The sequence below is a fragment of the Pelobates fuscus genome, chromosome 5, assembly GCF_036172605.1.
Source record: "Pelobates fuscus isolate aPelFus1 chromosome 5, aPelFus1.pri, whole genome shotgun sequence".
Taxonomy (NCBI): Eukaryota; Metazoa; Chordata; class Amphibia; order Anura; family Pelobatidae; genus Pelobates; species Pelobates fuscus.
In genome coordinates this window covers 98,619,388-98,643,912 of record NC_086321.1, presented here as the reverse complement: position 1 = coordinate 98,643,912, position 24,525 = coordinate 98,619,388, and the positions used below count along the sequence as shown (strand labels likewise).

Sequence of the window (24,525 nt, the reverse complement as noted above, 5' to 3'; positions counted from 1 at the left end):
GTGCGCTAATGCGCATGCGCGGCATTACCGCGCATGCGCATTAGGTCTCCTCGGCCGGTGGGCGGGATCAGTCTCACCCACCGGCCGACAGAGGAAGAAGGTGGAGCGGCGGGGGAGGAGCAGGCAGCGACGTGGGACATGTCGCTGCCTGAGGTAAGTGACTGAAGGGGTTTTTCACCCCTTCAGTAACTGGGGATTGGGGGGTGGGAGGGAGAGGGACCCTCCAGTGCCAGGAAAACTGATCGTTTTCCTGGCACTGGAGTTTCCCCTTAATGGGTTAAAAGGGGTGAATATAGTCTAAAAGCAATAAAAGAAATCCTGTTAGGATACACATTTATTTTTGTAACCTTAGAGTATTCATTTAACTTCTTGAATATAAGAATTTAGTATAAAATTGTTTTTATTGTCATATATTTTGCAGTATGGAATCTATAGAGCCTCACTCACCCTCATTTATACTTTATTATTGAAAGATAAGGTACACTATATACTGTCTAAAGCTTTTCATTTCCCAAATATTTTTTATAAAACAACTAGAGCAGAGGAAACAAAAAATAGAAATCATGGTTTAGTAGATACACCTGCAATTAATACATGTTTTTTCATTGGGTGTATATTTGAATAGATTTGAATGCTTAATGGAAGCCACTCAAAAAAAATTTGCCGTTTGAAATTAATATTTCTGTGAAAACTGGCAGAATTCACTATGAAAAAAACTGTCACTTTTCAGATCACTTTTAGAACACAAACATGTATTCCTGAACCTGTAGTGTTAAAACATCATTTAGGTCCACAGCCCCCTTAAAAAGGGTTAAAACTCTCCTTATTTCCAGCGCATCACGGGTCTGCCCCCGATCTGCTTCCTTGGCTGACATCATCAGAATAATGATCTCAGCCAATCACAATGCTTTCCCATAGGAAATTGGCTGAGATAGTCAATTCTGATAATCTCAGCCAAAGAGGCAGCGCAGGGGCGGAGCCAAACACCACCCTGGCCAGTCAGCATCTCCTCAGAGATGCATTGAATCGATGCTTCTCTATGTTGAAAGCTTATTGTCTCCATGCTGAAAGCACCTCTAGGGGCCGTCTGAGGAGTGGCCACAAGAGGTGCTCCTAGGCTGTAACGTAAACACTGCATTTTTTCTGAAGAAAAAAAAAAAAAAAGTGTTTACAGCAAAAAGCCTGCAGGGACTGACAATTTTTACCAGAACTACATTTTTGTTCTGGTGACTATAGTGTCCTTTTAATAAATACAATGAAAATAATGACAGCATTTGTCACTTTTCAGAACACACTGATAAACATCCCCACATTGTTTAATTTCCCTATATTATTTGCCAGATGCAACACAAAGCGTCTAACAAATCATTGACATAGAGCGAAGATGGAGGAGCTCAAGTGGCGTGAATTTCTACATTTAAATTGTATTTTTCACACCTCACAAATACATTTTTCTTACTAATCGGGATTAGTAAACATCATTAAAACCATTGGATGAGACATATCCCCTTTAACAGACAAGTCTTATTATCCTTAAACTAAACTATATATCCTTAGTATCCTTAAAACACACCTCAAAACATATTTAGCCATCACCAAGTAATCCTCCCTTAATAATTATACGTTTTTCAGACAATTCTTTCCCAATGCATTTTGGTTGTTTAAATGTTTGAAGCATATTCCAAATCAAAATTGGAATATTAAAGAAATACGTTGAATTACATAAATGTTCAATGGGGTGGAGGTCTTTGAGGTAGCCAAAAACAATCTTTTTGAGAATCCCAGATGTTCCCATGCTCAAACTGGAAAGAGAGACTCAGTGCAATGAAAATGACATAAATTACATATTTTTCAAATAATAACCTCAATCAATGGTAGGTGCAGACTGCTGCTTAAATTCTCCATTGGCAATGCTAACCCATGAAGAGCTGATGGCTGGCATGTTCTTTATGGTCAATAAACAAATCTTTACTCAAACACTCATCCAGATGTCTAGAACCTTAGTACGGTACTTGCGAGAAAGCTGCAAACTCATGAAGAGATTGTACAAAAGCCAAAAAAGGGGACACGGTCTGGAGTTACACACAGAGGACATTTATAAAATAAATAGATAAAAAAACAAATCCAAGTCGAAACATACCAGATTAAAATAATTCAAGCATGTTTTAATAAATTACCTTTATTGCTGTTTCGTTATGAAGTTTTTGCTGTAGGAAACACAAAGGATAGCAATGATTTTAACACAACAGAGCAACGATGAGTAGGTCAGCCTCTAGATATGATGGATTATCATAGCTAGGGTACACCGCAAAGGCTACATACACACTGTACAATGTGTACAGTAAGATATACACAGACAAATACCATGATAGAAGCAAGAATAATCCACATGAACAGGAAAGGTCACCAAAAAGTCTATTAATTTCCACATTTTTACCATCTTCAGTGCTACGGAGACCTCTCTGACCAGGACGACATTCACATTGTAGGAGACGTAAAGACAAGACTCTATATTTTTATTGGTGATGGTAACATCCTAAAAACTGTTTAACCTGAAGAATAATCAAAGTACAAACTAAAAACATGTGCAGGAAAGACAACTGTATTTGAATGAAATGTATACCTTAGCATAATAATGCACAGTGCGTTAGTTCACAGTATGAAGTCAAAATGAAAATTAATAGGTGTTCGTTTTCCCATTGTACAGCAAAAACAGCACTTAAACCAATACAGTGCTCGTAGCTGCCAGCTCTGAGAGCGGATAGCCCCTCTTAGCATTCAAACACCCCAGAAGGAATAGTGAACAGCTTACTAAGAGATCATTGCCGTTCATTTCTTTGCTCACAGCAGGCAGGCGCTCTGTCAAGTTTTCAAATCTTGGTAAATCTAACACTTACAGGGTTCGTCATAACATGCCAACTCTAGCCAACTGAAATCTAAATGGCAAAATCTAGGCGAATTTGAAAATATCATACTTGATAGTATTCTAAATTTTGCAATTTTAATTTTAATTTGCTACAGTTCAGTTTAGCAAGTAACCCTAAAAGCCTCTAATGAAGATAAAGCTGGACTGCATGATACGAATATGGAACAGACCACTTATTCGGCGCCATGATCGAACTTTATAGTGAACAACTAATTAGAGTTTTGCTTTCTGTTAGAAAACAAAACATAGGTGTTGGTCTAGCTCCAGTGTACCATGGTTATATCCATAAACACAGTAATAAGCAGACTAACGAAATGTCAACACATTTCAAGGGATGGATCTTCCATTGTTTTAACCAAATTTAGGCATCAATTTAATACGCCTTCTAAACGAGTCAATATTGTTAGAATACTTTCCAAATGATTCAGCTACAACAATTCCCAAAGACTCTAATGGTGACTTCTGTAGGTAAATAATTAGATTTTCTAATAGCATTGAATCATTTGGAAAGCTTATTAAATCAAGACCCTTAGTAAGCCAGATCCAAATTCAAACAGTGCTGTTATAATAAAATATATGGAGAATTTAAGTCAGAACCATAATAAAAGGCATTAAAGGGACACTGTAAGCACCATAATCACTTCAATTGATTGAAGTGGTTATGGAAAGTGAGTCAGCGGACACTAGGCTCCACATCACTACTAAACATTTACTCGCTGTTTAGTAGAAATTTTCAGTCAATGGCTGCCTGAAGCCTGCCCTCCAATGACAATATGGTGGAAACGGAGCTATACTCTGCTTGATTCCATACCAGAGATAGTTGGCAGTGATTGTGAGAGTGAGCGTGTCACATAAGCGCTCTCAGCCAGTCATCCAAGGTATAAATTGGTGTGAGGCAGAAACATAGCTCTGCCTCAGCCACACAGTCATTGGAGGCCAGGCCTCAGGCTTCCGGGGACCGAGGATCTCTACTAAAACTGTGAGTAGACCTTTTAATAGTGCTGTGAGAGCCAGCTTCCATGGATTACAGGCATCATAACCACTTCTATCCATGGAAGTGTTTATGATGTCAACAGTGTCCTTTTAATGATCACATCTCAAAGCATGGTCCTCACAAAATATCATGATTCACAGCACTGTCACAACACAAAGTAGTTACGGAGGGTAATGATTAAAGGGTTGCTCCAAGAATCATAGCAACTACAGCCTGCTGTAGTGGTTATGATGCCAGAAGGACCCTGGTCCCATTTTCCGGTAATGGGGCAAACCATTTTACCCTCTTACATGGGTCTGTTCCCTGTGCAGAGGGTCCTCTATAGCTGTTGATGTGTATCCTGCCTCGACAGAGTCACAGAAGCCGGATACAGATCTCATTGCCATTCATTGGCTGGGAGTCTCAGGTGACCACACTCATTAATGAATGCAACCCTATTCATAGAAATATGCACAGAATTGACGTTGGTAAGCCAGGGACTCTAATGATGCCCCATTGATGCTCCAGGAGGTGGAGTTACAGGAAAGGGGTTAGATTTTGAATGTGCAGCATTTCATAGCAAAACTCTTAACATTCAGACATTAGGAATAATGACCATGTCAAATAACTGAAGTGAAGTGGTCATGGTGCTTGGAGTAACCATTTAGGACTTGCAATCTGTAATCAACAATTTTGGTGTGTATAACTTATCAAAATAACTGCATCTCTATATGAATAGATGTAAAGCAGTGACTGGTGTATTACAGTATGTTTAAAGGCGTACTAAACCAGGAGTGGGGTGGACAAGCATACAATTTCATAGATTCAGAGCGCCTTATAATTATTAATTGAAAGCATGAACAACATACAAACACATGCTTACATATGTAATGATCTGTCTTGGTACATAGACAATTATCTGCTACATACAACTGCATAGGATAAAGAGAAAGTAGGCTTGCAAGGTGATATGAATGCTTGTTTAAATGTAAAAAAAAAAAAAAAAAATATGATATGTCCATGTATTTTGATAATCAATACAAGATTGATTTCTGGGGATATTTTAAATTCTTCAACTAACTCTCACTCAGCTTTTACCATTGTTGTAGTTAATTAAATAACAAAACACACCAGAAAAATTAAAATGCAGTTCTGGAAGTCTCATTATCCTTTTCCCAAAAGAGGAAAATTATGTTTACAAATTTAAAAATAACATTTCCAAACCTGTACTAATTTTTAAAAATGTAAAATAGACCTTTTTTTTCTGATCACATCTTGATATGAAGTGTTACTAGGAACAGGGCATACACTGTATACAAACCTCATTTAAACAATATCCACTTCTATCAGAAATGGTGAGAACAGACAGGAGAAGTTATACAGACACAGGGATTTCTCCAGCCCTGAATATAAACTTAACTCCTTTTAACCTGATGAGGTTCCTGTCTTATGGTGTGCGGTGCATGGGAACACAGTATCTGCTAAGAATATATGACTTAAAAGGAAGCCCCAGATTGCCTTGAGACAACAGATTCAGGTTACATTCAAGCAGTAAATAATTAGGTCACATCTATATCAGGGAGTATAAAAAAAAAATGGAAAATGCCCTCTAAACATGAATTGACTTATTTGAGTGCCAGACATAAGGAATCAACTTCTCACCCTCCCCTTCTGACAGTCAAAAGTAAAAAAAAAAGAATGAAAAGAGTCAAGTTGAACACTGAAAAGGTAATTCTGTGTAAAAAAAATGTGATATTGCAAAATGCAGTGCAAGGGAAAAAAAAGAAAAGAAAATTGAATGTAACAGGGCTACAAAGTATAACAACATGTGCTTACAAAATAACTTGTCCAAACCATCAGTGAACCCTGCAAGTCCTTAAAACCAACAAAAACCTGAGGAAGATAAGGCTTGTTAAGCTCTCAGCACTTGTGAACCTTGTACAGCTGCTGGCAGGTCAGAGGTCACAGGATTTCATGATGGCCTCCCGGTCAAACCGGAAGCTCAGGAAAGCTTTTGATGAGAAAGAGAATGGAACATTTCCATTACAATTATCAGACATATCTTCAGAGGGATCACTCTGCTGCTCTTCACTGAGGGAGAAGTTATCAAACACAGAGTCTGTGGGACAGGACAAGGCAAACAGTCAGCAAAATAAACTACAAGTCAACATACCCTATTATATATGTCATCTTGTTGTGTTTACCATAAAAGTGCACGTTAAATAAAATAACGGACAATCACAGAGTAATAACTCAGCATTTCTTGTGTGGTTACCGAAACCAAATTGTTACTCAAAGTGGCAATCTTTCAACATGAAAACAGAATAAAATGTTAAATATGTTTTCTGTTTAGTCCATAAAACCATAATAATGGGAGAGGACTACATCACACCACTTACAGAATATAGACTCCCCTCCTCCACCCATTGTAAAGAACAGATTGGCTACACTTGGCAATATGGACAACAATATAAATGTCTATGGGGCTTTACAATCAAAGAAGGAGGTAGACAATTAACGGATTTCCTTGTTAACCAGCAACAGTTATTTAAGGTATTGCATCATACGTACCCCCGTCAAAGGTGTCATTAAGTCTTCTGGGGTTCAGTTTTCTCTCTGCTTTCTATGAAGAAATAATGCATTTATAAACAGAACTGCACAACACGGGATTTATATAAAGCCAGTTATCACTTGTAAAATAGATCAAAATACTACACATACATCATTTTGCTTGGTCAACTACGCATTGCATTTCTTTAGTTGACTGACATGACTGCATGCAAATTAAACTAGAAAATAATTATGTAATCCTGACTATACACATGTAATAATGCACACTGATAAACAAACAGATAGGGAACAAAGCTTCATTTATTTTGAAATTCACCAGGATTTAGAGATTTTGGAAAGTCATCAAAACCATATAGTAAACTTAATGGATCTGTGACCATGCTACAATTTCTATCCATTGATCAGAGGTGAGCTGAGCAGGGAAAGAAAATGCTATGTCTTCTAAAGCACACAGCACTTTCTCACAACTCTATAGGTTACCGACATACAACGGTTTTTAGAATTCAGTTTATTAAAAAGCACTGATGCAAGTGTGTGGTTTTAAAAAAATAAAATTAGTTTTTAGTTCTGCAGTTTTACACATGTAACTAGAAGTTACCTTCCAATAGTGGATTCAAAGCATGCATTGAAGGCACATTATAGGCATTGAGAGAAAATGGTTTGAGTGCCATAATCCTGTTGTTTTAACCTTGCAACTAAATACACTAGTTTTGCAGGAATGGCAATGTTTGCTTTGCTGGGTTTCAAACTGACAGCCACTAGAGGCACTTCCTCTGAAATAGCTGAGCTAGGGTCTCATAGAGACCATATGATTGATTCAGCGCTGTGTTTGGCCTCAGATGCACACTAGCCTCCCAATGGTTTCCTAAGGGAAAATTTTGGATTGGTCGAGGTCTTCAAGACTGATGGTCTCAGGGGATGAGGTGGGACTGGCTGCAGAGAGAGCACAGCAGCATGGGAGAAATAGTAACCAAACCACTTTTTTTTTCACAAAAAGTGGAGATATCTCCATCAAGCTTTGTCAAGCCCTCAGTTGTCATTGAGGTCCAGGAGCTGAAGAGGATATCAAGATGGCAGCAACCACGAGCAACAGAGTCAGGCAAGTAAAAAACTATTGCCACAAGAATGCACAGAGAGCAGTCACCAACTGAGGTCTTCGCAAGATATGCAAATGCCCCAGGAGGCAACAGAGCTGCTTAAATGGAATTCTAAAAGCATGTGCCTAGATTTATTGGTGTATGTTCTCCTCTTAACATGTTCATATTCGGACATTAAGATCATCACAGAATAAGCTTACTGTATTGCTATTTTGTGGCTTGACTGGTTGATTGTGGACTCCGTTTGATTTCTTCTTTTGGTTTGGAGAGTCTTGATGTAGTCTTTTACTACTGGACTTAAGGTTCTGGTTCTAAAAAAAACACAGTTAAAAATTATATATATTTATATGCTTAACCCCTTAAGGACACATGACATGTGTGACATGTCATGAGTCCCTTTTATTCCAGAAGTTTGGTCCTTAAGGGGTTAAAGGACCACTATAGGCACCCAGACCACTTCAGCTCAATGAAGTGGTCTGGGTGCCAGGTCCCCCTAGTTTTAACCCTGCAGCTGAAAACATAGCAGTTTCAGAGAAACTGCTATGTTTACATTGCAGGGTTAATCCAGCCTCTTGAGGCTCTTCTCAGTGAGAAAAATTGCATTGAACTCACGCAGATCCCCATAGGAAATCATTGAGCAATGCTTTCCTATGGCCGGTTTGAATGTGTACGCGGCTCTGGTCGCGCATTTGGCTCCACTCGGGAGCTGACGTTGGCAGGGGGAGGAAAGGTCATCAGCGTCGAGGGAGCCCGGCGCTGGATTAAGGAGAGTGGCTGAAGTGGTTTTAACCCCTTCAGCCCACGGGAGGGGGGGACCTAATAACTAGTGATGTCCCGAACTGTTCGCCAGGAACCGTTCGCCGGCGAACATAGCTTATTCGCGGCGAACGAACATATGCGATGGTCGGTCCGCCCCCTATTCATCATGGAGGTGGGAGGGTCTGGGAGGGAGGGTCTGCTGCTGATTGGCTGGAATGTGTCTGCTGACTGTGAGGTACAGGGTCAAAGTTTACTCAATGATGATGAATAGGGGGCGGACCGAACATCGCATATGTTCGCCCGCCGCGTTCGCCACGAACAAGCTATGTTCGCCAGCGAACGGTTCCTGGCGAACAGTTCGGGACATCACTACTAATAACCCTATAGTGCCAGAAAAATGGGTTTGTTTTCCAGGTACTATAGTGTTCATTTAGGCTTGCGCTAAAACGCACCTTTACAAACTTTACACATAACCTATCAAGAAGCACTTGTATTAACAGTGTGCTTAGTGTTAACTGCAAAACAAAGTGCATAGGATTTTACATTTTGGCATCACAACTATTTTGGATGAAAAAGATTAACCTTTGACATGCTGACACGATTTCAAGTGTGTATCAAGAAAAGGAAACCAAACAAACAATCCTGCTCAAACGCTGACAGCACCGACTAATGTAAGTATGCCACGGTTTTAGTCAGAAAATAACATTACGGGGAGTTTGGAAACAATTTCCTATTGTGATAATTAGATTTCAGTGCCAGCACATCAATGGGAAAACTGTCATTTTAGAGGCTGCAACCATGAGATTAACTTACATGCCACCAGTAAGAAAGAAAAGTTAATAATAATGAGGAGATCATTGTCTATTACCTTAATTTTCAGTAACTCAGACATCTCTACAGGATTGTAATTACTAGAAGGCTTTTGCTGGGGCTTGGACTTTGTCCACTGGTCTCCTTGAGATAGCACAGAAAATTGAGGAATGCAATGCATCTTGGGTCTATAAGGAACAAAACAGTAAAGTAAAACAAAGTAAATAACTCTGTGAAATTCTAAAATAAACTATGTGTGCATGCTAGGTATCAAAGTGGAAGCTGGAGAATATTTCAGGTTAGCGCATGCACTATGCAGTGTATATTGCTGCTACATAAACATGTGAAATATTGTTCAAATCTTTTAAATTCGGGCATATTGACATACTTGGATTTTTCCATATTTGGTTTGGATGGAGTGCTGCCAGTTGAAGCAAGCCCATTATCACTGTCGGATGAATCACCAAGCTTTCTGTGCAGCCAGTCTCGTAACGGTCTGGAAAGAGAAAAGACTGATATCAAGTCTCTAAGCCACAGCAGGCTTCTTATAGTATATACGAGGTTTGCCTGGAAAAAGCCACGCCACTGTTAATATAACAAGGATGGTTTGCGCGACATCAATGTAACCTGGCAGCCAATAAGAGTGGACTGGAATGCACAAGCAATGAAGACTTCACTGTACTAGTCAGTGGGAGCACTAGACACTGTTGAGTGAGCATGTGTACTGTGTGGCCATTGCATTGAAAATGACAGAGAGTAGATCAACGAATCTGCATAACATTTTGCCTTAAGCTTGAACAATCAGGGCCAAATTAAGAGCCCAGTGGGCCTGACGCTGACAATTATGAGAGGCCTAAGTACAGAATCTTATCGACCAAAAACACTAAAACATTCATATCATGTCAGGCGGCCTGCCAATCATGCATGCTGGCCAACAGCATCCCGAGCTTGACATAAATGTGTCTAATGATGCGCTCGCTCCATGCTTTCTAAGGACTGTCCCCTAGCACTCACATGTCCACTTGTCTCCTTACTAGCAGGCATAAGCTCCTGGTATACAGTCTGAGACAGAGAAAAGGTGGATGTTTTTTAAGGGAACATGCCACGGTGTTAGAGAGACTAAAGTCAGCATTACCTTATCCAATTTAATTTCAGCTAATCCACACGTTTTGTTTCCATATATCCCTCTTAAGTTTCCATACTTAAGCAAATGAAGAGAGGATTCAAGTAAATAGGAAGGACTAGCTGATGGCAATTCCATAGATTTTGTTTGGAACAGTGGAAGAGATGATGGGAGAACTGTGTAAGATCCCAAGGTGTCTTGGTTCTTGTATTTTCTTCAATAAATGTCTCTATTTTTCATATTACAAGGCTGGATACTTTCCAGACAGACCTCATATGTTTATTGCATTTTTTGGTTTAACAATTTTTTCGAGAGATTTTAATTTCTAACATAAATAGCACAGCAGAATACTATAAAATGAATGCATATCTACCTAATGAAAGGGATCACCATAAAAAATTTGTTAGGAGCCAATCCAAGCTTTGACTTGGGAGTCATATCATTTTTATGGCAGGGTAACTTCTCAATAGGAAACCATTCAATATTCTGAAAAAAAGAAGAAAAAAAAAATGATATGAAAAAAACCAACAACACACACACCACACCGTAATATAAACTAAACACCCTTGCCAAACAAAGTATTTCAAATATTAGCCAAACTTTTAAGTTTCATTATTTACATGAATTATTATATAATATTTTACTGGTCATTTACAATAACCTAAAAATTCCAATTCTAAAAAGCATTTGTATAAACAGATTAATGGAGGCAAAGGGTTAGAGTAACCCTTAAAGGGACACTCCAGGCACCCAGACCACTTCTGCCCATTGGAGTGGTCTGGGTGCCAACTTCAACTACTCCTAACCCTGCAAGTGTAATTATTGCAGTTTTTTATAAACTGCAATAATTACCTTGCAGGGTTAACTCCACCTCTAGTGGCTGTCTACTAGACAGCCACTAGAGGTCACTTCCTCCTTCATAGCACAGGAAACCTGTGCTAGAGCGTCGCTGGACGTCCTCATGCTGTGTGAGGACCTCCAGCGTCGCTCATTTCCCCATAGAAAAGCATTGAAATTATTTTTCAATGCTTTCCTATGGGGAGACGTAATGCGCATGCGCATTAGGTCTCCTCGGCCGGTGAGTGGGATCAGTCTCGCCCACCGGCCGACGCAATACAGAGGAGGAGCGGCGCGGAGGAGGAGGCAGCGATGAGGGACATTGCCGCTGCCTCAGGTAAGTGACTGAAGGGTTTTTCACCCCTTCAGTAACTGGGGATTAGGGGGTGGGAGGGAGAAGGACCCTCCAGTGCCAGGAAAATGGATTGTTTTCCTGGCACTGGAGTTTCCCTTTAAAGGAGAGGGCAGATTATATTTATGAAGAAAAACAAACAAACCAAAAAAATAAATAATACACATTGATTTATATGAGAAATATTTATCCCACAGTAAATACTTTCAAGGCTATTCACTAAAGTGAGAATTGTTGGAAATTCAAAATGAATTCTATGAAATTCAGGTCCAGAGTTTAAAACCTCTCCAGTGTAAATTTAGCTTTGTGCTTAGGGTCACTATTCTGCTGGAAGGTGAAACTACACCCCAATTGCACAACTCTTGCGGACTGAAAAAGCCTTGAATTCTTGTATACTGCTCCTTCCTGCAAGCAATGCCACAATGAGAAGTATCCTGATACAACCACCACCACTCAAGGTAGTAAGCAGACTTGGCTTTGTGTCACACAGTGTTTCTATGGAGGCCAAAAAGTGACAGTTTGTCAGACCAGAGAACCCTGAAAAATAATTTGATATGATGCTTTTTTCAGTGATGGCTTACTTCTAGCCATATGTTCACGAAGCCCAGTTTTGTGGAGCAACTGTGTTATGGCTCTCTCATGGATGGTTACTCATCTCAGCTGCAGAAATTACCACACGCCTTTTGGTTGTTTCTTTGACGGTCTTCCTCAACGGTCTCTGAGTTCTGATGAACATTCTTCCCCAGACAGAATCACAGTTGTTCCATACCATTTCCTTTTCTTAATAATGGATTTATTGGTGTTTCAGGGAAAATCCAATGTTTGAAATGTTTATTCTATTAACCAACACTGACAAGCGTTTCTCCTGTTTCTCTTTATCCCAGCCTTTATATGTTAGGTCTTCGACTACATTATGGGGTTTTTATTATTATTATTATCACCATTTATATAGCGCCAACAGATTCCGTAGCTCTTTACAATATTTTGAGAGGGGGGGGGGTGCAACTATAAATAGGACAATTACAAGAAAACTTACAGGAACAATAGTTTGATGAGTACCCTGCTCAAACGAGCTTACAGTCTATAGGAGGTGGGGTATAAGACACGTTAGAACAGGAAATAATCAAATAGGGTGGGAGTGAAGCAGAGCTGAAGGAGAGAGTAAAGCACTGCCTTATAGGAGAGAGCAAGAGACAGGTATGTAAGGTAGAGTTTACTCTGGGAGGCCATAAGCTTTCCTAAAGAGATGGGTTTTAAGGCACTTCTTAAATGATTGAAGACTAGGGGAGAGTCTGATGGGGGTAGGTAGGCTATTCCATAGGAAAGGAGCCGCCTGCGAGAAGTCATGCAAGCGTGAGTTGACCGCATGGGTGCGAGCAGCGGTCAGTAGGTGGTCACGGGCAGAACAGGGGGAACGATGAGGGGTGAGGAGGGGCATACCTATGGATCTGTGAAGAGATATAAGAGGGGTTACAATTGTTCAGTGCTTTAGCACTTTGAATTGACTCCTATAGGATACAGGGAGCCAATGTAAGGACTACAGAGGGGTGAGGTGTGAGAGGACCGACTAGAGAGGAAAATCAGTCTGGCGGCGGCATTCATTACAGACTGATATGGCTTTTGGGGAGACCAATCAGGAGAGGGTTACAAAAATCCATGCGGGAAATTACTAGAGCATGGACAAGCTCCTTGGTAGCATCTTGTGTAAGAAAGGGGCGGGTGCGGGCTATGTTTTTAAGTTGGAATCTACAAGACAGCATGCTTGCAAGGATGGACTTATGTGGATATCACTGACTTGAAAGGAGAACGTGAGAGGAGGATCAGTATTAGGAGGAGGAAAGACAAGGAATTCAGTTTTAGAGAGATTGAGTTTCAGAAAGCGTGAGGACATCCAGTCAGAGATGGAGGAAAGGCAAGCAGTGACACGTTGCAGGACAACAGGGGAGAGGTATATCTGAGTGTCATAAGCGTACAGGTGGTAGTGGAATACAAAAGAGGCAATAAGTTTGCCAAGAAAGGCAGTACAAAGAGAAAATAGAAGGGGACCAAGGACAGAGCCTTGGGGAACTCCAACCGAGACAGGACGAGGGGAGGAGGTATTCTTGGAAAAGGAGACACTGAATGAGCACTGGGAGAGATAAGAGGAAAACCATGAGAGGACAGAGTCACAGAGACCGAGTGATTGAAGAGTTTTAAGGAGGAGAGCATGATCAACGGTGTCAAAGGCAGCAGAGAGGTCAAGGAGAATCAATATGGAGTAGTGACCTTTGGATTTAGCTGTGATTATGTCATTAATTGTTTGAATATCATCTCTAAACAGGTGCCTTCCACAGACAGGTACATTTATTTTAACATCAAGTGACACTTCGTTTACAGGTGAACTCCACGCCACTAATGAAAGAATTTATGTACATTGGTTACATCCAGTAGCTTCATAGCAATGGGAGTGAATATTTATGTAACCAACATATTACTTTTTTGTATCACAATTAAAATATTTTGCACCTTAATGTAGGTATGTTATTTACATAAATGCAAGACACAGCAAGTATAACATTTACTTTGTCCATTTAGTATGTTAAAGGAACACTATCGCATTAGGAATACAATCCTGCATTTTACCCCACACCAAGACTTCCTCAGCATTGCTCTATAAGACAGCCACTGGAGGTATGTTAACCCTGCAATGTTAACACTGCAGTTTCAACAAAACTGCAATGTTCTACAATGCAGTGTCACTGCACGGAGACTACTTCACTGAGTGGTCCTTAAGGAAGGCTTAGCCATCTAGAGGCTCACTGAAGTAAACATTTCATGACATGTTTACCTTAGGCCAGGTATAGGCAACTTTTGCACTCCAGGTGCTATGGACTAAAACTGCCCTGATGCCTTGCCAGCATTATAGCTGTACAAGCATTATGGGAGATGTAGTCCACAACATCTGGAGTGCAGAAGGATGCCGACCCCTGCCTTAGGCCATACAATTTCTATTTTTCCTTTTGCAGGTATTATGGAATTTATCATGGACATAAATTAAAGGTTTCTTTGCTCATGGAGATGTTTATACTCACTGCCATGATCTGCGGTCTGTAGATGTCATACTATGTGAAACACCCACTCTTCTGTTCCTTTATTTTCCTAAAACCCAAATGCCTCCTACCAACCCACCCCGTGTATTCATTGTGTTAGTTCTACACTGTTGTCAGAAGGACTAAAAGACAAGCTGTGTAATGTTTAAAGATTTATAAATGCAAAAAGGTCTGCAACAGATATACAAATAGACAAAAAACTAAAGCTTTCATAAATGTACGTAATTTCATTTTGTTTTTAAAAAGTTATTCCTAAACATCAATCTATACACTGTTCTTAAAGATTTGCTTCATATTTTCCTTTCCTCTTTCCTTCTCCCCTACTATATTTTCATACATCATTCTTTTTTGCAGTGGGAAAATAAAAAAACTGATTAAACCTTTAATAAAAATAATAAAAAAGCTACACTTACTCTTATTTCTCGTCTTGTTTTGGGGTTAAACTTGGTATCTTTTGGGACTCCTGGAATAATATACAAGCGCGCCAACTGATCATTGATCTTCAGTTCAATGTAGTCATTATTACAGATTCGATCTTTGATATCAAAACCTGTCTCTTCAAATACCTGAAAAAACAGAAGACAAAAAGACATGTAACACGTTCAATTAAAAAGATATTAAAAGACAGTGATAGGATGTTCTCAAAAGAACTCAAAAAGGTGCTGAAGCTGGATGGGAATGCAAAGAACCTGCGGATCACAACTAGCTAGTGAACGCCATCTAACAATGTTCGTGAAGTATTATCAAACATATACCCAAAGTCATATTTTATGAGTTGGTTCATCAAAAGGGTGTTCATATGGCAAGATTTTGGGAAAGGAGCCCATGAGCTGACAGTTTTAAGGCTATATTCCTATACAGTTTTTGTACATTTCGTAGGTGCTAGCACGGACAGTAGGGCAGCTAAAGGTTAACTGTAACTGGTAAAAGTCTCTCAAACTGAGTCTACATGCAGCTATCACTTACTAAACATTAAAACAAAAATATTAAGTTGTTCCTGAGCACGGAGCTGCATAACATGGAGAACAACTGCTGACAATGTAACCTAGTTCTCCCACATGGTAATTAATCAGAGCGTACCTCTCTGGCAGCACAGTCATGAGGTGCTTCTTCTTTATTAACTTTTCCTTTGGGAAATCCCCATCCTGACTTGGCTAGATAGCCTTGAACAAGTAGCACCTGGGGAGAAAAGACAATTATCAAAAAACGACAATGACTATACTTAGCAGTACTAAACACACTAAACGCACCACGTAGGAACTTAAATTGGCTAAATAATGCAAAATACATTGATAAGTCACCACATTCACTTTAGAAACAGCTCTAAACTTCCCCTGTACTGCTGTACATAGGGTTATATGCAAAATTGCCTGTTGGCAAAGGAATTACAACTTTGGAGACAAAATAGCCAATTACAATTTGCAACTCCCTTATTTATTCTCCACAATTCTCAATTTAGTGAATAATGCCAATTATCTATCTATAATTCAATTGTTCTTTTCTGTTGCTGCCATCATCCAAGACATCCTAAGGAGGAGTGAAAATGAAAAGAAAAAAAAAATTCATAAAATGAAAAAACACATGCAAAAACAACTCAATATTGTGGCTCCACCACAAAAGTTCTTTACCTGCCTTAAATAATCTAATTAAATGGCAAAATGAGTTTTACTAAGTAAAGTCACAAGAATTTCTGCAAATTAAAAGCAAAGGTTTTTTCTAATCAGTGCATACATTTTCATTGTGTAGATGTCTGCTAATGTGAACAATTAGTCTGTTTCTACATTATTCTTATTTATAAAGCGCAAAACAAGTTACGTAGCGCTGTACAATGGGTGGACTAACAGACGCATAATTGTAACCAGACAAGTTGGACACACAGGAACAGAGGGCATTGCTCAATGAGCTTACATGCTAGAAGTAGTGGGGTAATATGACACAAAAGGTAAGGGTAGGGTAGAAAAGTAGGTTGCTAGGATAGTGTTCATTGAGGGCTTAGTGTTTTGTTTTGATGACAGTTTCAGGAGAGGAATCAGGGTGCGGAGAGGGAAAGCTGTTCACAGTTTAGTTGATATGCTTTCCTAAAGGAGTAAGTTTTCAAAGATTTTTTGAAGGAGTGAAGATTGGGTGAAAGTCTAAGAGAGGGGAAGGGCATTCCATATGAAAGGTGCAGCCCTAGAGAAGTCTTTAATGTGAGCATCAGAGGTAGGAGTACGAACAGAGGTTAGACGTATATTTACTACACAACAGGGGTGGACTGAGCCAAGGGGGCAAAAGTCCCCCGGGCTTCTCTGATGCCTTTATAAAACAGCTGCTAGGGCCGAATTTGCCACAAGGCCACCGGCAGGCAGAAGTAGGGTGGAATGGCCAGCCCATTCTCCTGTTGTGTGGCTGAGGATGACAGGAAAGATTTCTCCATCAGACACTTGCAGGGCTGGCACTGAATAGAGGGAGGCTCTCTCTTTTGCCTGTACTATAGCTGAGCGTTTCCAAACGTTACACCTGCAACAATTTGATACATTTCCCGGCACTGGCTGGAAGAAGCGGTCTGCACTGCTACACAAAACACACACAATCACGGTTATCCACTAAATAAGGATAGATAATAGATATATAAGTGGAGCGCAAAATAGAAGATAACAATAAGCCCCAATACACACCAATATGTGCAAATACCACAATTGAAAGGTATACTTATGCCTCATTTCCACTGAGCGGATCGGTTCGGGTTGGTACAGTTTGGAAAGTTTAGAATGGACCAGCCCATTCTGGTGAGCGTTTCCACTGCAAGTCAGACTTTCAGGGCCATGCGGGGTTTAGAAAAAATGCTCTTCCTGTCCACCAATCAATGGATTGTATAGTAGCTCTGCCCTAACCGAACCGTTCCATTTTCTATGGCCCTACATCTGAAGCAGGACCCTGAATGGATTGGTACGGTTCGCTTGTATGGACCACTTTCATAATGGAAACACCCAAAATAGCGAACCGTACCGAACTGAACCGATCCGCTCAGTGGAAACGAGGCATAAGGTGACCTTTATTCAATCCAGTATTCTCATTCAAAACAAGAAGCATAAATACCAGGTAAACGTGCAATATGTCGGCTTGTGCAGTGCTTGCAGGGGGAGTGCCTGAGCTCTCAGGCTGTCCCCCTCATGCCTGCAAAAGTTTGAAAAGTTAATAAAAGTTGTTAAAAAGTTTAATAAAGTAAATAAAAGTACTTAGATCATATATATATGTATATGATCTAAGTATTTTTATATGCACATAAACATAAATATGAAAAATGCCGGGTGCATAAAAAGCCATAGCCAAAAATACTATAATGTGTAATAAATGAGGGCTTGCACTCACGGTCTGTAGATAAGTAAAATACTTCTTGTTTATTTCAATTCGTTAAAACATGGTTGCTGCCATCAACGTTTCAGCCACTCCTGTGGCTTTCATCAGGATCAATTCAGCATACAAAAATGCTGAATTGATCCTGATGAAAGCCACAGGAGTGGCTGAAACGTTGATGGCAGCAACCATGTTTTAACGAATTGAAATAAACAAGAAGTATTTTACTTATCTACAGACCGTGAGTGCAAGCCCTCATTTATTACACATTATATATATATATATATATATATATATATATATATATATATATATTTTTTTTTTTTTTTTTATTTATTTAAATTCTACAAATATATTTATACAGGTGGTCCTCGTTTTACGACGGCTCACACTTACGACCAGCTCTCTTGCGGGGTGGTAAGTGCAAACCGTCGTGGTAATTAGAGGGATTCCATGATCTGCGGCACTCCTCTATGTTCGGGGACATTTCCCCGAACATAGATTAAAGGGATTGCCTGCTCTGGTGCATTGTCTATGTTCGGGAAAGTTTCCCCGAACATAGACAAGCGCACCATAGCAGGGAATCCCTTAACTCCTCACTTACCGACCAATTTGTTCTACAACCAGGTCGTAGGAATGAAACCCGGTTGGTAAGTGAGGAGTACCTGTATAATATTCTTTCATAATTAAGTCATTTTATTAATTACAATTTGAGGGACCAGAGTGACAACCCAGGCCAAAAGTCCAGAGAATTTTATTTGCTAGCACTGTAACTTTCCATGACACCCACCTGTACATGGGGGTGCTGTTTTAAATCGGAAGACTTCGATGAACACAAATATAATAGTGTTTCAAAACAGTAAAACATATCACAGCGATGATTTTCTGTTTTTCACATTGAAATTTGCCAGATTGGTTATGTTGCCTTTAAATTAGTGTATGGTAGCCCATGAATGAGAATTACCACCATGATGGCATACCATTTGCAAAAGAAGACAACCCAAGGTATTGCAAATGGGGTATGTTAAGTCTTTTTTAGTAGCCACTTAATCACAAACACTGGCCAAACTTGGCGTTCATAATTGTATTTATTTTTTTGCATTTTTAAACACACAAACAAATATAAATATTAACTTTGACTGGATATACCCCATTATGAATACCCTGGGTTGTCCACTTTAAAAAAATATGTACATGTGAGGTGTGATTCAGAGATTTATGCCAGATAACAGTGTTACAATGTCACCATTGATAAATTTTAAAAATATATATTTTAAAACAGCAATGTCCTACTTGTACTTATAGCCCTATAACTTGCAAAAAAAAATCTGAGATCATGTTAACATTGGGTATTTCTAAACTCAGGACAACATTTTTAAACTATTTAGCACGGGTGTTTTTGGCGGTTGTAGATGTGTTACAGATTTTGGGGGTCAAAGTTTGAAAAAGTGTCTTTTTAAATTTTTTCATCATATTTTATAATTTTTTATAGTAAATTAGATGATATGATGAAAATAATGGTATCTTTAGAAAGACCATTTAATGGCAAGAAAAACTGTATAGAATATGTGTGGGTACAGTAAATGAGTAAGAAGAAAAATTACAGCTAAACACAAACAGCAGAAATGTAAATACAGCCCTGGTCCTGAACGGTAAGAAAATTTAAAAACGGTCTGGTCACTAAGGGGTTAAAGGAACACTATAGGGTCAGGAACACAAACATGTATTTCTGACCCTATAGCGTTAAAACTACCATCTAGACCTGCAGCCTCTGCCCCTGACATAATCAGAAGTGGTGGTCTGAGCCAATCACAATGCTTCCCCAAAGGATTGGCTGAGACTGTCAAGGAGGAAGATCAGGGGCAAAGCCAGCTAAAGTCAAACACAGCACTGGCCAATCAGCATCTCCTCAGAGAGATTAATTAAATCAATGCATCTCTATGAGGAAAGTTCAGTGTCTGCATGCAGAGGGTAGAGACACTGTATGTCAGTGCTTCACAGTGTGCAGCACTGCCACAGGAAGCACCTCTAGTAGCCATATGAGGAGTGGCCAGTGGAGTTATCCCTAGGCTGTAATGTAAACACTGCATTTTCTCTGAAAAGACAATGTTTACTGCAAAAAAACTGAAGGTAATGATTCTACTCACCAGAACAAATACAATAAGCTGTATTTGTTTTGCTTACTATAGTGTCACTTTAAGTGTCATTTTAACCTGTGTGTCACGTCATGTGTCTGTAACAAGGCAAAACATTCAAGGGTATGTAAACTTTTGATCAGGGCCATTTGGGTGATTTCTGTTATCATTAGGATTTAAAAGGAGCCAAACAACTATGTGATAATAAATGGCTCCATATGATCACTATCCTTCAATAATATAAAAACAAAACAAAAAACATTTTTTGCATGATCAGTCATTTTCAAAACCAATGCCAAAATGTCACAATTTCTGCCAGGGTATACAAACTTTTGAGCACAACTGTAGATTATATATAAAAAAAAATGCAACATGTCAACCGGGATAGGCAATAGTTTAATAGTTCTCAAGAGTGGCCACATGTGTAATTTATTCCTGGATCATGTTGCAGTGGGTGCAATTAGAGTTATTCACATGGTACACAGACAGTGCTAAACTTAGTAATATAACTAAGGAAACTAGAGAGGTATATCATACATAAGTATGAGAAAACTGGTATTTCAAGATCAAAAAGCACGAAAAACAGAGGAAGAGGGGAAAAAACAAAAAACAAGAAGGGTGGGGTCAAGGGAGACGAGGAACAAGTAAATAGCAGTAAACAGGTTCCCTTGAATTCAGTCAGGATCACTCAGCTCTTCAGTCATTAGGGTCGCTGGTTATTGAGTAAATCAGTTGACATGTGTAGGATATAGAAAGGTATATACCCAGGGCAAACATATAATATATAGTGTGGTTTTATTTTGTATTGTTGTCATAAGATTTTAAATCTAAGGGATATTTGTTTAATCGATCTGTGGATCTCCTGTGCAAACTTGGATCAGTTATCAGTTAGGAAAGAAAGGCGGATAGCCCAATACTTACAGATGGACTACACCATCCAGGGGTTTAAGCCTGAATGCACAAGCTCAGGTTGCAGAACATAGCAGACATACATTTAGCAGACTTTAATGATGTCTTAATCCTACCGAGCATGCTTGATGATTTCCAAAACACTGCACCCCCCATGAGGAAAGGAGAAACTGTATATCGGACTCAGGCATACCAGGTATAAACACCACATAGAGAACACATAGTTGACAAGTGGTCTCATGCCAACAACATATGCTGTAGAAACACACGTCAATAAAATGTAGCAACTGGATATAACAGATATACTTAGTTATGGCTGATTTATGGGTTTATGATGGGGTATGGCTGAGTCATATGATAGTAACTAACTATAGCAAGCCTCTTTATCTAGCTGTCAAAGAAAACCTGCAGGCTATCTCCTGAGTACACAGGGCTGTGGAAGATGGAGATCACTCGTCCACATGAAAGAGATGATCTTATCTTTTAATGTGACTACTAGCACTACTATTATTAATAAACAATATAACTTACTGATTGAGATCACTTACATTTTCATGGCTCTCATCTAGAATAATGGCACCATAGGTTGGAACTCCCATTTTGTATTCCTTCCACTCATCCAAAACCCTTTGTACATCTTCACCATTGGGAAGTAAAAAAGGGCAATGCTGGAATAGTACACATGACGTAAAGGAAATAAACAGAAATCTAGCGGATGGCCATACAAACAAATGAATACATAAATTATTGAGCTGACAACTTTTGCTCAAGTATCTCCAATAAAAATACTATGGTGAGTATATTTCAATAATGTTAAGTGCATCTGACATATATACAATTTTTTTTTGTTTTTAAATGTGCTTTTGAATACACGGCATTGGTTCCATGTATAAGAAGGGATTTTAATGTGACCTTATTTTATAAAGTTCCACGGTCGGTCATACAATATAAAACAATAATAATATTTTTCAATATTATGCAAAGGTGTCCCTTTAAGCTGATCTGTTACCTTCTGGGTTCTTTACATATTTTGCAAAGATGGTGACTGTTTCACTTGTATTAAGGTGGCAATGGAAGGTAGTTTTTACTTATCTGAACCTATCCGTCGCAAATTCGGTCATCTTCTTCAGCAAAGTTCTCTTCAGCTCCTGATGCTTTATTTGCCAGGGGCCAACATCAGCACAGTACTAGAGCACACATGCGAGAGTACACCACTGATGTATATGGAGCATCTCGCGGGATCCTCCATAGAAAGAGCTTTTTTATCTCAGTCGTCACTCATTTTGTCAATCGCAGGAAAAATAGACAAGGCAAAGTCCCTACTTTGTCTTAAGATATCTTTTGACTGGGTTGGAATTTCGGTGTCTTTAGGTGCATTAAATAAAGATGGTGTCTTTATGAAATGCTCATTTGCTTTAATGATCTAATAATTACTGAAAGTTCCTCCCTTACAAATAATATTTTGTAAACTCCCTCTCTATAGCTATTTTACATTGTTTCTGTAAAGGAAATAGCGGTTTCTAAACTGGCACTAAAGAGCAAGGTGAGCCAAGTTCCTAACTATTCATTGAAAAATATTTCAGCAAAGTAATTTGAATGTGTAAATAAAAGGATATCTGCTTTAGCAAAGTCTCTTATCCCACACTGAGGCAGGCCTGGAAAGTTCTGCATCCAGAAGTCCAAGTAAAACCAATGAGCAAGTTCAACCTGAAAGCACACTCTTATAGCATTGTCTCGCTCCTCACTGGGAATGTGTAAAATAAATCGGCTGGCAAGAGAAAATGAAAATATTAGTAACAGCAATAATGTCAATTCAGCAGGGAATTCATATAAAAACTAATGTTATCTCCAAAAGAACAAAAAACTGACCTGAAGCGAATGGCAACAAAGTTATCCTTTTTTGTCTGTAAAATGCAAAGTTTTTTGCATAAACTAAAACATCTTGCACTATAAATCTTTCATTTTGCTACATTGAAAAAAAAAATATATATCCAGAAGAAAAGAGATTGTTACAAAACTCAGTTACAGATTACCAGCAGAATTTGCTGGTAAAGGAGCACACGTTCATTCTTACATATCCATGATTACAATATTGCTATCTCCAAATGGTATGGGATTACCATATGGTTACATCACTGAGCTTATAACTCTAGACTACTGAATGTTCTTTCTTGGTTTACTCAAATTATTGTGAATCTGTCATGTCAGATTCACTGTACTACAGTGAATAAGTATTTGTTTTCTATACTCTTTTATTGTGTTATATATAACATTTCAATTTGTTTATTTTACTTATCTGCACTATTAGTCTTCTTTGTATCTTTTGTTTTAGGTTGAAAGAGCCAATTCTGCGACATAAGTATTACCAAGCATGTTTAGCACTATTTATTGAATAACACTTTTTTCTTTATTTACACTTACGTTTATTGCATTGCTCTTCTTTTATTTAATTTATTTTTACACTTTTGGAAAGTTTACTGCGCACCCTTTTTATGTATTTTCAATTATACTTTTGTAGTCACTAAGTTCTATTGGGTTACTGCACACTGTTAAAAGTAGTTTTTTTCCCCCACCACAAAGTATCCCATTGCGCCCTTAGCACTTTACACAATTCTTTTTTATTAGTACTTCTGAGCGGTGACCTTCACACGACTGGTTTACAGCTAAGTATTATAGTTATTTTACACGAAAGGGGTATTACAGACAGTAAGCTAAATGTACTTTACAATAATAAAATGTATTTATAACTCTGGGGTTTTCTTATATGATGGTTTGTGTGTACCATGACAGCTACAGATTTATTAACACGAGACACTCTTAATATTTATTATTTTGCAAACAATTCTAGCACAATGTATAGGTGGAATTCAATACTTATCATTTTAGGACCCAGTTGTGCCATGCCAGGTACACCCCAGTCCCCTGACATGTTATGGCACACTACCTGCAATCTATAAATCAAATACCGTGACATATACATCAGCACAGAGAGCTAGGACAGAGTTTGGAGAGGAATGCAACTCCCAGCACCCCCAGCATTCAGCAGCCAGAGAGCAGCCCTGCCATTGTTACCTGCACAGGTCATCCAGCACTCCGTCAGGAACCTCCACGCGTTTACTTTCCATGTCGGAGAGCGGCACATCCCGGGAGCAGCGAGGCAGCCAGGGAGAGAGAGAGAGGGAGGATCCGGGCAGGAACCGAAACAACAACAAAAACAACAACCCACAGCGACCAATCACCCACTCACCCTGCGTCACTTCCGGCGATACCAGGAAGCGTCCGAGCGCCCAGAATGTAACGGGCCAATGAGAGGCGAGCGAAGGGTAAATGGGCGGGGACTTGAGGATACTGTTAGCCAATCATAGAATGGCTATAGGGAAGCGGCTCCCATAGCCTTGGTAACATAATGCTGGGTCTGGGTTGGTGGGTGGAATGGCTGGACAGTGTTCAGATAACTCCCATCACTCCCAGGTCCCCTGTGCCCTTCTCTTATTAGAGTTCTGGACAACTAAGATTTATTAGTGTAGCACATTGGCAATTCAACTTTTTAACTTCACTGCCCAGAAATAAAATAATACAAAATTTATATATATATTTATTATTTTTAT

The 24,525-nt window shown here is 39.1% G+C and overlaps 1 protein-coding gene across 1 annotated transcript; it reads right to left on the bottom strand.

Annotated features, from left to right (window-relative positions):
• Positions 1–280: 280 nt before the first annotated feature.
• DCP2 (decapping mRNA 2) lies at positions 281–24,168 on the bottom strand. The gene is made up of 11 exons (XM_063454105.1): positions 23,990–24,168; positions 22,534–22,685; positions 21,466–21,593; positions 15,618–15,716; positions 14,951–15,103; positions 10,633–10,745; positions 9,525–9,632; positions 9,195–9,324; positions 7,768–7,878; positions 6,471–6,522; positions 281–6,018 (listed from the first exon to the last, which is right to left on the bottom strand). Exons 1-11 carry the CDS (start codon positions 24,040–24,042, stop codon positions 5,855–5,857), a joined length of 1,263 nt encoding a protein of 420 aa, XP_063310175.1. The 5' UTR covers positions 24,043–24,168; the 3' UTR covers positions 281–5,854.
• Positions 24,169–24,525: the final 357 nt, after the last annotated feature.

What these genes read in the sequence shown, in the direction of transcription:
- DCP2 (XM_063454105.1), bottom strand. Translation starts at nt 24,042, where the DNA reads ATGGAAAGTAAACGCGTGGAGGTTCCTGACGGAGTGCTGGATGACCTG. An exon ending in AAGAGACTTTGCTAAAGCAG is followed by an intron (nt 21,594 to 22,533) that starts ATATCCTTTTAT and finishes CGTCATGTGTAC; the next exon opens with TATTCCAGCATTGCCCTTTT. An exon ending in ATGACTGTGCTGCCAGAGAG is followed by an intron (nt 15,104 to 15,617) that starts GTACGCTCTGAT and finishes CTGTTTTTTCAG; the next exon opens with GTATTTGAAGAGACAGGTTT.